Consider the following 15,136-nt stretch of genomic DNA (forward strand, 5'->3'; position numbering starts at 1 on the left):
TTACAATGGCATGGCTATAGAAACTTCACTACTTCCTGGTAGACCATGTTGTGTTCACAATACAACACCAGGAATTCTAGACCTTAATTAGAAAATATAACCTTCTTATATGTCTTAAGATGATGTTCACCTGCAATTAACATATAAAAAAGAAATAAGATAGCCTTACTCTATATTCAACAGGCAGTTATAAACAGACAACTCATAAGACTATGTATGGCTGACCAATAGATACCACAGGCTTAATAGAGCCTATGAAATCTAATGTTTCTATGTTGTATGCTATGATTTATATAAGTATCTCATACTGTAAAATTATATATGCCACATTTATAACATCGATAATTAATAATAACATAAATTTTAGCTGACAAGCAAGCTGAGGCAGCAGTAACTAAGACAAACATTAACAGAGTGCCCGAAACACAGGTGAGCTTGGAAGACAAGGTTGCATGGTTCAACCACAGCACAGCCCTTTGGTTCACCCGAAGAACATATGTTCTAGAGTTTGACAGCCTGGGCTTGAATTGGGCTCTCCTATTTGTAGCTGTGTGCTTTGGGCAATTCCTTAACCTCCCTGTGCCTCAGTTTCTTCATTTATGCAATCCTGATAATAAATAATATCTTTTTAGTAAAGTTGTTATGAAGATTAAATTGAATATTATATAAAAAGTACTTAGAACTGTGTCTGGCATGTAGTAAGTGCTCCATGTTAGCTGTTATTATTATTCCTATAATTAGGTGAAAATATCGCCACAGAAGCAGTGAAATGTAATGGCAGACAGCATGAGCTTTGGAGTCAGAATTAAATTCAAATCTGAGCTCTGACAAAGTCATGAGACTTTGGGCAGGCTATTTAACCTGTCTAAGCCTCCACTTTCCTATCTGTCTGGGGAGTATAATACTACTACTTACATTCCAAGGCAGTTTTGAGAAGTAACAAGATATAGAGGAGACTATGAGATTCTAATAGTCAGTGAAACTCAAGAACAATGCTGTCGTACCTGACTGAGATGACATACTTTTGCTGAAGTGGCATTTTAAGGACAAGGGTGAGAGGGACAGCTACTTCCAGTGATAGTTCAAAAGGGATCAATACTGTCATCTACAAGTGTTTTCAAGCCAGATAAAAATTCTAAAAAATAATGTTATCATCAGTAGAATCTAAACATATATAATCCACAAAATATGAGACATAGAAATAAATTTTAAGGTTGCGTGCCTAGAGGGTGAAGTTCAGAAATGCAGACTTTATCTAATCTTTCTGAGCCACAAAACAAAACAGTCAATCCTTTGTACATCCGCTAGAACAAAGGAACAATGAGACTGGGAAGTGCCTGGGCTGCGAGAACCTGCACTGGAAACAAACACTTAAAACCCCATTTATACTGTGATAAAGCCCTTTGCTGGCAGTTGTCCACTATTGCTATGCATGCTGCAGAAACTAAATAGTTTTCAGACTCCCTTTCAATCTAAGCCCAATAAAAACTCTGATGGATTTAAAAAGTTTTCAAAATTGTATTAGGTACTTCTATCAGGAGTGCACATTTCATATAATATGTCTGTGTGTGTATGTATGTATTAAATATGTGTGTGTGTGTGTGTGTGTATATATATATATACGGAGACAGAATTTTTAATGCTACTTGAAAATTTAGCCATGTACCTATAATCTTCTGATCACATGACAGATCGTACGTAATTAGGAAATCCTACTTGACTTTATATAATTTATGCAGATGTTTAAAGGTATCAGTGCACAGATGTGTGCATTGATAGTCTGGTTTTTCCACTCATCACACTCATACACATAGTAACCAGTGAAGTATTACAAAATATGAGAACTAATAATAAATCAAAAATAATAAATCATAGCTTTAGTCTTGATTAATATATCAATATTTATCATTAGCCATAAATTTAAAGCACTTTGTACTTCTTGGTTCCCAACAGACCTGAAATAAGGAACGACAAATGCATAGTCAAAATGAATAACAACAGTAAGTTCTATAGTATTCATTTAAATACTTGAATAAATCTACCAGCACCAGAAAGCCCCAGAGTTCCATAAGCAGGCTTGATGTCAACACAATTTTTCTGTTCTCAAAGGAAAAGGCAAAGTATGGCAAAATTCCTGAACCAGAATGAATTCTTTTTTTCTTTTCTTTTCTTTTTTTTTTTTTTCTAATGTGATTTAGGAAGCCAAGTGTGGTGATGTGTGCCCTTAGTTCCGGTTACTCAGGAGGCTGAGGCAGGAGGGTTGCTTGAGTCCAGGTTTGGAGGCTGTAGTACGTCATAATAGTGCCTGTAAATAGCTACTGCACTCCAGCCTGGGCAACACAGAAAGACCCTGTCTTTTTTTAATGTTATTTAAAACAAGAAAGAAAGCTATATTTACAGCACAAATAGTATTTGCTTCTTAATTGTTTTTGTCACAGCATGGTCATTAAAACATTAGTATCTATTGATATAGAAATTTCTAGACTCTTTAGAATTAGAAATGATTGTATTTGCTATAGAAATAAATTCAACCTTATAACAAAGGGCAGCTAATCCATGGGTTCGTGCCAAAAGCTTTTCTTAAAGGCATAACAGCACTACATTACATCTGATAATTTATAACATGCTTTCTCAGTTGGAATAGGGGCTCAGAGACATTAAATGACTCACTCATGTTGTATAGGAACAGGTAGTACAGTTGAGCTTCCAATACCTGTCTCTAAATTGTGTTTTCTTTCTATCACAACTTAGCTGTCCTAGTGTGGGAAATGATGTCATGAATTGCATATTCAGTGTAATGACAAAAAATAAAAATTGATGTCTATGGAAAATGATAGGCATATTTACAGAATTTTTCAGATGGTGGTTTGCTATTGTAGCATAGTCAAAATTAATAACAACAGTAATGACAGTTCAATCTAATTCTGTGATCATGAAAGTTCCTTTTTTGAAAATAATATTTTTCTTGCCCGTTCCCTTTTTTCCTTATTTATTGCCTTTACCTGGAGAATCTTCATTTTGTGCTAGATTACCTTGAGAGTCTTCTAAGTGTCTTCCTTATTTTCTTTTGAGACAGGGCCTTGCTCTGTCACCCAGGCTGGAGTCCAGTGATGTGATCATGGCTCATGGCAGCCTCAACCTCCTGGGATCAAGTGATTATCTCACCTCAGCCTCCCAAGTAGCTGGGACCACAGGTGCACACCACCATGCCCAACTAATTTTTGTTTTTTTTTTTTTGTTTTTTTTTTGAGACGGAGTCTAGCTCTGTTGCCGAGGCTGGAGTGTAGTGGCACAATCTCGGCTCACTGCAACCTCCGCCTCCTGGGTTCAAGTGATTCTCCTGCCTCAGCCTCCCAAGTAGCGGAATTACAGGCGCCCACCACCATGCCCAGCTAATTTATATATTTTTAGTAGAGATGGAGTTTCATTGTGTTGGCCAGTCTGGTCTTGAACTCCTGACCTCGTGATCCGCCAGCCTCGGCCTTCCAAAGTGCTGGGATTACAAACATAAGCCAGAACACCTAGCCTAATTTTTGTATTATTTTGTAAAGATAGGGTTTCACCATGTTGCCCCAGGTGGTCTCAAACTCCTGAGCTCACATGATCCTCCCACCTTAACCTCCCAAAGTGCTGGGTGGGATTGCATGCGTGAGCCACCACGCCCAGCCTCTTCCTTATTTTCTGTCTTTCCTCCATGATTGCCAAATAATCTCTTTGTACATCTGCCCCATCCATCATCCTCATTCCCCTTGAAGCATCAAAAATTTTTCCTGAATTTCTATTTCAGGATAAAGTCTAAGTTTCTTCCTAGGCACTCGAGTTCTTCTCAAACTGGATTTTATCCCTGCCTCCCAAGCAAAGAACAGCATCTTTACAGAAATTGGGATACCAATCTAGTTACAAGGAGAGTGGTTAGGAAACTTGATTGGAACTGCATTTATGTAGCATTTTATATAAAATGGAGTAAACATCCACTATTCATATGAAATAATTGGAGGATTACTTGTAAAAATCAGGGTGGGGATGGAGCAAAAAACCAAACCATCCTTTGGTGCAGGTTTTTGAAAATGAGAAGAAAAACAAAATAGAAAAGAATTGTGCACAACTCCAGTTACTTAAATACATTTCTAGAGAGGTAATTTCTTTTACTTTGTTATTGTTGCTGTTTGACAATAGTCAGTTTTCTGGCTTACTTTAAAGACGATGCATTATATTATGCTAATACATCAGGTTGCTGTGCATTTAATGTAACATCCGTATACACTAGATCTAAAATGAGAAGCTCACTTTTAGTGAATATTAGAGAACCATGTCAGCACTGAGGGCACCCAGACAACTTAATGAGATTAATGCACCCTCATCCCCATGATACTCTTCAGTAGTTTCAGCCCAATTCTTTAATATCAATAACTGAGGCTTTTTCAATATTATCTAAAATGCTATATACATGCAATATGCAGAGAAGTCCCCTGGCCCCCTCTTCTAATCAGATTGCTGTCCAAAAGCCTTCTTATGTATAAATTCATGAGCTGTCACTTGATATGTACTTCCAAACCTGGACATGTAGGTATTAAGGCATTATTGTTAACGTTAGGTGTGATAATTATATTGTGGTTATCACCCAGAGATGTAGACTGAAATATATACAAATGAAATGAAATAATCAGGGCTTGGATTGTATCAAAATGATGCGCAGTGGGGGAGCGGGTGGGGATATAGATGAAGCAAGGTTGGTCATAAATTGGTAATTATTGAAGGGAGGTGATGAGTACATGGTAGTTCATTATACTATCTTTTTTACCTTTTTAGGTACTGAGTTTTTCCATATAAAAGGAAGAAAACACAATATCAAAAACAAAAATCCCTGCAAACCTAGATAGATACTTACTGTGTTCATTTGAGTTTCATATTATATGTTTAGGGGTATATATGCATCTTAATTTATATACATTCATACATATAGAATGGGGTTTGTTTCTCCTACAAAGTCAGAAAAGTGTAATATTATCTTTTGTTCCCAGGGGGATTCCAGCAAACTGGCATCTAGGAATGGAAGGCAAACATTTGTTTTTTGTTTGTTTTTTCATTCTGTCCAGACAAATTAGCTTTTATTTCTTCCTAGCTAGTGTGTAAAATGCCATGCCTTCCAACAGAAGTCAGATTAATAGAGAAATATTTCTAGGCACATAAAGGAAGACCAATTTCAGAGAATTGGGCTGGTTCATTCCATATAGGTAGCTCAGTTTGACCTTAAAATTCCTGAAATAAATGCACTGTAAATAGCTGATTGCAAAATACTGAAGTCATCACCAAAAGTTCAACACAATCAAAGATCAATAGTGACTCACAATTGTTTCACACTAAAACATATTTAACCATTATCCCATTTTTGTGTATGCTAACTATATATATATTTAAAAGATTTTATGAGGTATTTGGTCCTCTTTAAAAGTTGACTTGAAAAATAATAAAATAACACGTGGTAATTTGAAAAAACTAATGCCAACTTACAAATAATATCCTTTTTGCAGAGTAGTGGAAAGAATACTGGAGTTGGAGCCAGTGAACAAGAGTTCAAGTTCTGACTCTATTGTATGTTAGCTGTGTGAATTTGTAAACATTGTCAGTTAATTCTTATGAAGGCCAATCTCATCTCCAACCTGGAAGTAATAATAGTAAACTCACTGCACACTTCATATGTGACAAAAAAACTTTTCTAGATTTTATGTTTGAACCAATGAAAACTTCGTAACAACCCCATGAGTTATTATTATTATATGATCCCCATTTTGTAGGTTTGGAAACAGACCTGGAAGGGTTAAGTAACTTGACCAAAATAACATGGCTAGGAAGCGGTAGAGGCAGTCTGCCTTCAAAACTCAACTCTTAGTCTCTATGCAACCTACCCTTTCACTATACGCCCTCCACAGGGTTGCCATGAAAATAAAATTAAACTATAGATGGTCAGTATAATATGTATTTTATACTGTTACCAATTAAACATAATATGTGGCAGTCTTTTATATGCTATAAAAGCACAAAGCAGGCTGGGCACAGAGGATCAAAACCAGCCTGAGCAACATAGGGAGACCCCATCTCTACAAATAATTTTTAAAAACTAGCTGGGCGTGGTGTTGGGTGCCTGTAGTCCCAGCTACTCAGGAGGCTGAAGCAGGAGAATTGCCTGAGCCTAGGAGGTCAAGGCTGCAGTGAGCTGTGATTGTGCCACTGCACTCCAGCCTGGGCAACACAGCAAGATCCAGTCTGAAAAAAATTAAAAAAATAAAATAAATCTTTAAAGAAGCACAAAACAAATATGAGAGTACTCCTCTCTTCCTGGGAAAGATAAATACTCCTAGGCATTATAGATTCGATCATGCATTAAGAAGAATTGTATCAAAATCTTAATGCCAACAAATAATAGAAAAATTATGTCAATAGTTCTTGAACTTGTGTGCATCGATTCACTGTGATATTTGTTTAAAATGCAGATTCCCTCAGCTCTATTCCTTCTAAATTCTAATTCTTTCCAAGTGGGGTAGAAACCAAAAATATGTTTTCATTACCAGCTCTGCAAGATATTTCGATGCCGGTAACCTACAGATATTATTAAGAAATGATGGCTTATGTTTAAAACTATAAAAGTATTAGGGGATGAATTGTATCCCCACCAAATTCATATGTTGAAACCCTAAACCCCAGTACCTCAGTATGTGACCATATGTGGAGATACGGCCTTTAAAGAGGTGATTAAGTTAAAATGGGGCCATTAGAGTGGGCCCCAAGCCAATATGACTGGTGTCCTTGTGAGAAGACATTAACAGACAGACAACATAAACAGAGGGACCACTATTTGAGGACATGCAAGAAGGTGCCATCTGCAAGCCAAGGAGAGGCCTCAGAAGAAACTAAACCTGCAGACACCTTTGCCTTGGACTTCTAGCCTCCAAGATTGTGAGACAATAAATTTCTGTTGTTTAAGCCACCCAGAGTCTGTGATATTTTGTTAAGGCACTCCTAATAAACCAATACAATAAGCAACATTTCGAAGTGGAAATAATAATTGATATCATGATTCAACAATTAAAGTTCCTAAAATGTTTTTTATTAAAGACAAATAAATTAGTCATATTAAAATAATTAAAATAATTTGAGAGGTTTTGTTTTTTATTTTTCTAGGCTGATTAATACGTAGCTGAAACTGACTTAACAAGAGGGAAAATGCTGTTAAAATATTATTTCTACAGGTAAACTTATCTACCATTACACCTCTTCCCTGGGCTCTGTAATTTACCCATAATCCAATGAGAACAGACCATATTTTTAGTATACGTACATTCTCTCACTGAAATATTAATTTCATTCATTCACATCTACATACTTATCTGTATCTATATATTGGTCGGTCGGTCTATCTATCTATCTATCTATCTATCTATATCTTCTACTCATCATCCATGCCCAGATCCACCATTCATCCATCTTTCCATTCATCCATCTATCCATCCATTTAATCAGTATTTAAGGAACACCTACTATGGATTAGATGCCATTTAAGTACTGAAAACCTATTTCTATTGCCAGACAAATAAATGCTCCCTAAAATTTTCAAATGAAAACCGCAAAGTAGAAGTCACAAATTCAAATGTCCCAGAATGCATTCAGGTAAGGAAATAAATGAACTGGTATTCCAGTGAATTGGTGTCCAAAAGGAGAAGCCACAAGTCAGCTCTAGGGAGTTTCAGGCACAGTTTTGCTAAATCTTCCAAAATTTTCAGAGAATCCATATATTTGGGTTTTAATGTGAATTTTCAATTTTTAATGCTGGTGAAATAATCTGCATATTTTCGCAAACACTACGTGAGCCAAACACAGCACAGCCATTATTTAGACACCTAGATGTCTCTAGAGGCCGCCAGTTTGCAACCTCTGCTCCAGACTCTGAGTACAGTCTTCAAAAGTGCCAAGTTTAAGAAGAGCTCTACAAGAAGTAACAAAAAAAAAAAGCCAACTTATTCCATATCTGGTATGTTCATTGTCTGATGTCTGGTGAGTTCACACTAAATAATTTGGCTTTCAAAGGATATTCTTGTTGCATTGACCATTTAATGACCAAATAAACCTGAGAATTACCAAATATCTTGTCCTCTATGGTTATAAAAGCATGGCATACAGGAGGCAGACTAAAGTCCTCATCCAGAAAAGATGAGATAAAACTCTGTTGCCACTTTCATCATAACCGTCTCTCACCTCTGCACGAGACAACAAGGTCAGGAACCACTTTTTGTTAGTCATCTTTATAAGCTTACTAATCACTACCTGGCATAGTTCCCTGCAGTATTATGTTTGATACATGTGCACTTAACTGGGTTTAAATCTAGTATGTTCTTCGATTCTGATTTTAAATCTGGAATGAAAAATGACTATTGCTAAAATATTGCCCATTTAATTAAATATTTCTATTCTTGGCCAGGCGCGGTGCCTCACACCTGTAATCCCAGCACTTTGAGAGGCTGAGGCAGGCGGACCACGAGGTCAGGAGATCAAAACCATCCTGGCTAACACGGTGAAACCCCGTCTCTACTAAAAATACAAAAAATGAGCCGGGCGTGGTGGTGGCGCCTGTAGTCCCAGCTGCTGGGGAGGCTGAGGCAGGAGAATGGCGTGAACCGGGGGGACAGAGCTTGCAGTGAGCTGAGATCGCGCCACTGCACTCCAGCCTGGGTGACAGAGTGAGACCCCCATCTCAAAAAAAAAAAAAAAAAAAAAAATTTATCCTTAAGGTCATGTCTACATGGCTTGAAAATAATGAGCTATTTTAGACATTTTTTCAGGAAAAATAATCAGGCAAGTCACACTTGGAATGATATAGAGATCATCTAAGCAACTACTATACCTCTATCCAAATCATGTCATGCTCTCATTCTATTTTGTTTTAGATTGATAAGACAGGCACAATGGAATAAAGAAAGCACAGATATTTTCAATGACTTTTTTGTTTGAAGTTTGTCTGAGTCTGAATATTATACTAGCTGGCATTGCTTTAATAACAGTAAAATATGATTTATGCATCTCATCTTTATAGCTCAGCAATCAACATAAGGGAATACTACTACTTTGTATTAACTAAGTGAACAATTCACATATGTCCTTAAAATGTAGAAAGAACTACTGACAAATAAATAAATAACAACCAACTAAAAAATTCCTCCTTGAAACAATTTTTAAAATATCTTAATTAAAAAAGTAATTTTAATCTAAACAACCATCATACAAATAAGTGTGGGAAATTTATCATTATGCAAATACCACCTGCAACTTTCATGCTTCACATTTATCACGAAGCTCATAATATCTGTAGACAGTTGTGTCTCTTTAAGAAAAATGGTGAGAACCCCGAATGCTAGCACATCGTGGATGCTAATGAAGTCTTGTTTTACTCAACATGGTCAATAAAATGCAAGTATTTCTTACATTTCAGAAATGCCTCTGGACTTGAAACACCTACTTGCATAATTAAACTCAAAGCCTATTCTAACTAGTAACACTCACAGTGAGTCCTTTTCCATTACTGTTTTTCCAAAAAGTAAATCCTCTGGTTTAAACAACCATATTCTGGCTTCTTAAAGGTCTTAATCCTTTCTCCAACAAACTTCTGAAAGCTCAGCCTGCTTTTACAAATTGCTCTGCTCCATTGAACACATACACTAGTTGGCCAGAGGCCTTTCCAAATGTAATTAACACATCTGTAAGTTCTATGTTATGTATTTCACAGTATTAGCAATATGAGTATTTATAAGAACTATCCTGTAATATTAAGAAACCAACAACATTTGGACTAAAAACCCAGCCTTTCAACTTTTGTAAAATGTTCTAATTATGTGGTCTATTTCAGGCTCTCCGATTCCATATTAGAAACCACCAGGTTCACTTTTCTTTTCTTTTTTTTTAGACAAAGTATCCTCTGTTGCCCAGGCTGGAGTGCAGTGGAACATCTGGCCTCTCTGCCTCCTGGGTTCAAGCAATTCTCTGCCTCAGCCTCCCAAGTAGCTGGGATTACAGGCCCCTGCCACCATGCCCGGCTAATTATTTATTTATTTATTTGTTTTATTTTTAGTAGAGACGTGGTTTTGCTATGTTGGCCAGGGTGGTCTTGAACTCCTGACCTCAAGATCCATCAGCCTTGGCCTCCCAAAGTGCTGGGATTACAGGCATGAGCCACTGCACCCAGTCAGAGAAACCACCAGATTCTTAACAAGTGATTTTTCTTTTCAACTTAAGTTGCTGCAAATCTCAGATATTATCCAAAAGTTTCATCTGAAGTAAGTTAAGTGATGTAATGGGGCACTTTGATTTTTTTCTTTGAAAAAATAAGATAATTAATATCTAGCTGACTTACTACATGAGCCCAGTTAAATTCTCCGAAACTGCTGCACCTGGCTTTAGAGCTGAAACTTCTAACACCTCTTTAAAGAACTGTAGCAAAAGAAATGATCCTGTTTCAGGTTGAAATGTGAAAGAATAGTAAGGGCAACACATTTCTAAATTTGACTTTTAAATTTTTAACTTAAATTTGAATTTCTGGATGAAAGTAAGGATTCACTGTTGCAACAAATAGAGATAATGAAGACTAATGAAGTCAGAAAACATGAAAACTGTTAAAGAATTTAGAGCACGTCTGAGGGTAGCTCTGAGGATTAAATGAGGTAATGTACATGACAGTCCATGCCTAAGTGTCGAGCACTTGGTAAGAACTTGAACTTGAATGACCCAGTCTAACACTCCCATTTTACAGCTAAGAAAACTGAGGCAAGAAAGACAAACTCTGAACATATCCACATGGAGGGATTCAGCAAAAGTGTAAGGAAAATAATTGCTGTAAAGTAATCAAAGGACATTCTCTGATACGATGCTGTTTGGGTTATTACTCAAGAGATACAAAACAATTTTCATATCCTCATTTCAAGAGACTTTTCTAATTTTCCCTGATGAATGGCTCCCTTCTATTCCTGCAGATTTTATGTACAGTTCTAAAAATAAAACTAAGTTGAGGAAAGGCATATCCCTAATATTGTACTTCTATTATTTATTCTAAAAACATTTACTTAAAATTATTCCAGGGTTTGACAATTTAATGCGATGGAAGCGTAAACCACATCACTTTAACAAATTCCCTCCGCAGCCCCACGTTTCTCTTTGCTGACCACCCCGCACCCCACCCCGGCCCTTTCAGTGGCTAGTTGGCTGTTTTCAGCACTAAGGGAGTCTCTGAAAGTCCACCAAGCTGCTTCTGGCTAGATCTGAGGAAACCAGACATTTCTGTCAATATTTATCTTCACAGGTATTTTTTACCTTCATTTTTTGTATCCCTGGAACTCAAATGAAACACCAGCTTGAAAAGGCAGGGCCCAACCCCGAGTAGCTTGGCCATCCAATTGCACCTGTCATCCTTTACCTGTTTGTAAGACCACAGTTCTCTCTTCTCCATCCAGAGAAACAATCCTGAAGTTATAGATGGTTCCTGCTTGTAAATCTTGAAGGTTACATCCGTATGTGGTGTTGTCTAACCGAAAGGGAGGGCACGACGCGGCCCCCAGGGTGTCACTGCTATAGGTGAGGTTAAAGTTACAGGGTGAGCCCCAAATTCTCCACCGGATAGACACGGAATGGCTGGAGGCCTTGGACTCCGCCAGGGTGAAGTTACATCTCTCTGGCTCCACCAGTCCAGTCTGCAAAGGAATCAGACACAACAGTTTAAGTCCCAGGTCTGGACTGCCCAGGGACGTGTCCACAGCAAGCTCCTTAAGCTGCCCTTTCCCTTCTACTTATCCTTTGTCCCTAGCCTCAGCTAGTCCCTTTGCCCTCCGGCCAGAGAAAAGGCTTGCGGGGGAGGTGGATGGCAACTTTCTCCCTAGCTGCTGTCCCTTGAGAGCAGCTGGAGAGAGAAGGTGGCTTTTTGCTTTGACAGCAGGATAAGCTGTCATTCTGGGTTGGGGGCTCACCAGAGGATCATTCTTCCCAAGGCAGAAGAAGAAATTTTGCCACCTCCCTCTCCAAAGCACAACCTGATAGATGAGAAAGTGGAGTGGGAATTTGATTTTCGGCGGGGAGGGGGCGCATCAGCTCTGACCCCTTCTCGGGCCACTCACCTGCAGCAGGCTCAGTGCGATCCACAAGGCCAACCCCGCTCCATGGCTCAGCATTGCGCTCAGTAGTTAAGATCCAGACGAGAACTAGGGGGTTGGACGTGGGGCGGCCCGAGGGCTGGGGCGGGGGGTCACCTGTTGCGCGCGCTCAGCGCGCCCCGTGGGCGCAGAGCGCTTCCCTCGGGCCTGGCGACGTGTAGGGGCCACTGCGGCCACCGCTGCTGCTGCTGCTCCTGCCGCCCCGGGCGGGCTGGGGACGCGAGAGGCGGCGGGGACAGGCAGCGAGCCGCCCTTCCCACGCTGCCATTCTGACCCGCGCTGCCTCGCCCCAGCCCCGTCCGCTGACTTCCGCAATCAAAAGGCAATTTCCTCGTCTCCCGGCAAAGGAACAATGCGCCGGCGAGGGAGGGAGCCCCGAGGAGCCAACGCCTGAGGCTGCCAAGGGGCCCGATGTGGGCCAAGCTGCCCCCGCTGCCCCGCGCCGCTACCTTCCCGGCCAGGGGTCCGGTCCGGCTCTGCCGGGCTCTGCCTCTTCCTACTCCTGGACTCTCCCTTTTCCCCACTCTGTGGTCCTCGACCCAGTCGCCTTAGCCACAATTAGTGCTTGCTCCCTCTCACTTTCCAGGCCCCCACCCCCGCCCCCTTCCTCCCTCCACACCCAGCGTCTCCCCCTCCCTATCTTCCTTCCTATCTTCCTCATCTGCTTTCTCCAAGACCGCTTTTCCCAGGATTAAACTTGACCACATCATATTTCCCCAGGTCGCCTGCACTCTTTCCTGAAGCCTTTTATTAGAGTGCTTTTGCCCTTTTCACTTCAAAGCATTCATTTGTCCCGGTGGCATCCCCTGACACTAGCAAGAGAAAAAGACCCCAAAAGGATTGTCAGCTTGACCATTCTTTTCTCCCAATCACTTTCCCTTTTCTCTTGTATAGGTTTGTATCCTCCCTAAATCTTATGGAAATAGTGCTAACGACAAATACAATCATTACCAAATGTTCAACCCACAGCGAACAGTTTTATCATCCAGTAGTTAAAGCCATTTCATCCCTAATTGTCTAACCAAAAGAAGAAAGCCATGTAAACTCTCATTTGTGAAAACTGCTGTTGATAGTCAGCTCTCCACAAGTTAAAAAAAAATGGCATTTATTCAGTGTTCAGCCCTAACTGTACGCCCTTTAGCAGCTGCTTCAGTATCCAAACGTGTATCTGAAAACTGATTTCAGAAAAGTTCCCAATAACTAAAGAACAAAAATATTTAATTGTACATAAGTGATAACAGCAAAATATTGCAACAAGTTTTATGATTTTTGATTGCTTTTTTGGAGCACCATCCCTAATAACTGCCAGAAGAAATGAGATTCCGCATTCTAATTTTTAAATCAGTGGGAAGGATGGCATATTCCTTTCTTTTTCAAATAGGCTATACATAAAGCTATGTGATTGTCTACTGTATCTATTGTGTCTACTTTGAGGAAAGTTAAAACAAGAAAAAAAGAAAAAAGTGAAAATTGTTTCAATTCTATTTATTTATTTACTTTTGAGTCAGAGTCTTACACTGTCACCCAGGTTGGAGTGCAGTGGCGCGATTTCAGCTCACTGCAACCTCTGCCTCCTGGGTTCAAGCAATTCTTGAACCTCAGCCTCCCGTGTAGCTGGGTTTACAGGCGTGTGCCACCACACCCAGCTATTTTTTTTTTTTTTTTGTATTTTTAATAGAGACAGGGTTTCACCATGTTGACCAGGCTGGCCTCGAACTCCTGACCTCAAGTGATCAACCTGCCTCGGCCTCCCAAAGTGCTGGAATTATAGGCGTGTGCTACCGTGCCCGGCCTGTTTCAATTCTTTTAGAAAACATGCTTTTAAAAATACCTGTTAATGAAAAAATGAAGTTTCTTCCCCTCGAGAGATTCTATGGACTTTTAATCTATAGCCAGACCAAAGATCTCAAATCCTTTCAAGTTAACAAACACTCAAAGAAGGTCAAACCTAGAACATCTGTGTATTTCTGGGAACAAAAAAAAACTTCCTATTTCTCTGCCTAGGTCACCTGCAGAGTAAAGAACTTATACTCTGTATTTTGTGCCCAAGTTCAGTGGCTCTGCAGAGCCTGGCATACCTGTCAGCCTCATCAGTGGCAGGGATCCCCTCCCGCTCTCCACAGATACTGAAAGCCTTCTTACAGACTCTGGCTGCCCTCAACCTTTACAGGAGTCTTTTCCCAGTTTTATTCCTTTGCAACATTATGTTTTTCTTCTCTTACTGTATTCAGATAACAATGTGGTTTCCTCAACTGTAACATTGGAGTAATACCTACTCTAAATACACCACACAGCTATTATGAATAAATAATATCACACCTAAAGTACCTTTGCAAACTTTAATGTGCTATACAAGTGTCACTTTGCCTAGTAATATACTCATCTTTCTGTCTGTCCTTTCCATTGGGGTTTTAAATATTCTCACAGGTTAGCCCTCAGATTTGGGATCTTCCCACTTAAATATGTTAAATACCCTTCTGTCATTTGTGGAAGTCTTCAAAATATCCTATCTCCTCCAAGCTTTCCCAAACACTTTTTAAAAATCATGCTACATGTCACTAACATACTGTTATTACCCTATCAGTTACTTTTAAAGCTACATTTCATTTTCAATATACCTTTTAACAATCTTTCCTTATCATGAAAGCAAATGTACCAAAAAGGCAAAATCTGAGGAATACAAATCAAAGAGGGCAATAAGAAAGTATTATCACCATAACACAGTTTAGATGCTTCCAAATTCTATGCTATTAATAGTGATCTGTACCAAGATATGCATCTCCACTGAAACAATTAATTTTAAAAGTATATAAAAAATTAAGAAACAGAAAAAACAGTGATCTGCTAATAATGTCCTTAGGAATAGGAATTAGGAAAAATAGAAATGATTAAATACAATTAATTTCTTTTTGACCTATCAAAGAGGGACATGTACATTTAGAATCATAAGT

General features: G+C 39.1%; 1 protein-coding gene across 2 annotated transcripts in view; it reads right to left on the reverse strand.

The window, feature by feature from the left end:
* The window catches only part of PTPRB (protein tyrosine phosphatase receptor type B), a 123,987-nt gene that overhangs the window by 83,451 nt on the left and 25,400 nt on the right, over window positions 1–15,136 (reverse strand). The window contains exons 1-2 of one of the 2 annotated variants that reach the window (XM_001117455.5): window positions 12,150–12,758; window positions 11,456–11,729 (exon numbers count right to left, since the gene is read on the reverse strand). In XM_001117455.5, the coding sequence (XP_001117455.4) occupies window positions 11,456–11,729; window positions 12,150–12,203 (328 nt within the window). In that variant the 5' untranslated portion in view covers window positions 12,204–12,758. Of the gene's footprint in view, window positions 1–11,455; window positions 11,730–12,149; window positions 12,759–15,136 lie in introns of those variants that run through there. The other variant, XM_001117453.5, reaches the window with a different exon arrangement.

Source organism: Macaca mulatta, chromosome 11, assembly GCF_049350105.2.
Source record: "Macaca mulatta isolate MMU2019108-1 chromosome 11, T2T-MMU8v2.0, whole genome shotgun sequence".
Lineage (NCBI taxonomy): Eukaryota > Metazoa > Chordata > Mammalia > Primates > Cercopithecidae > Macaca > Macaca mulatta.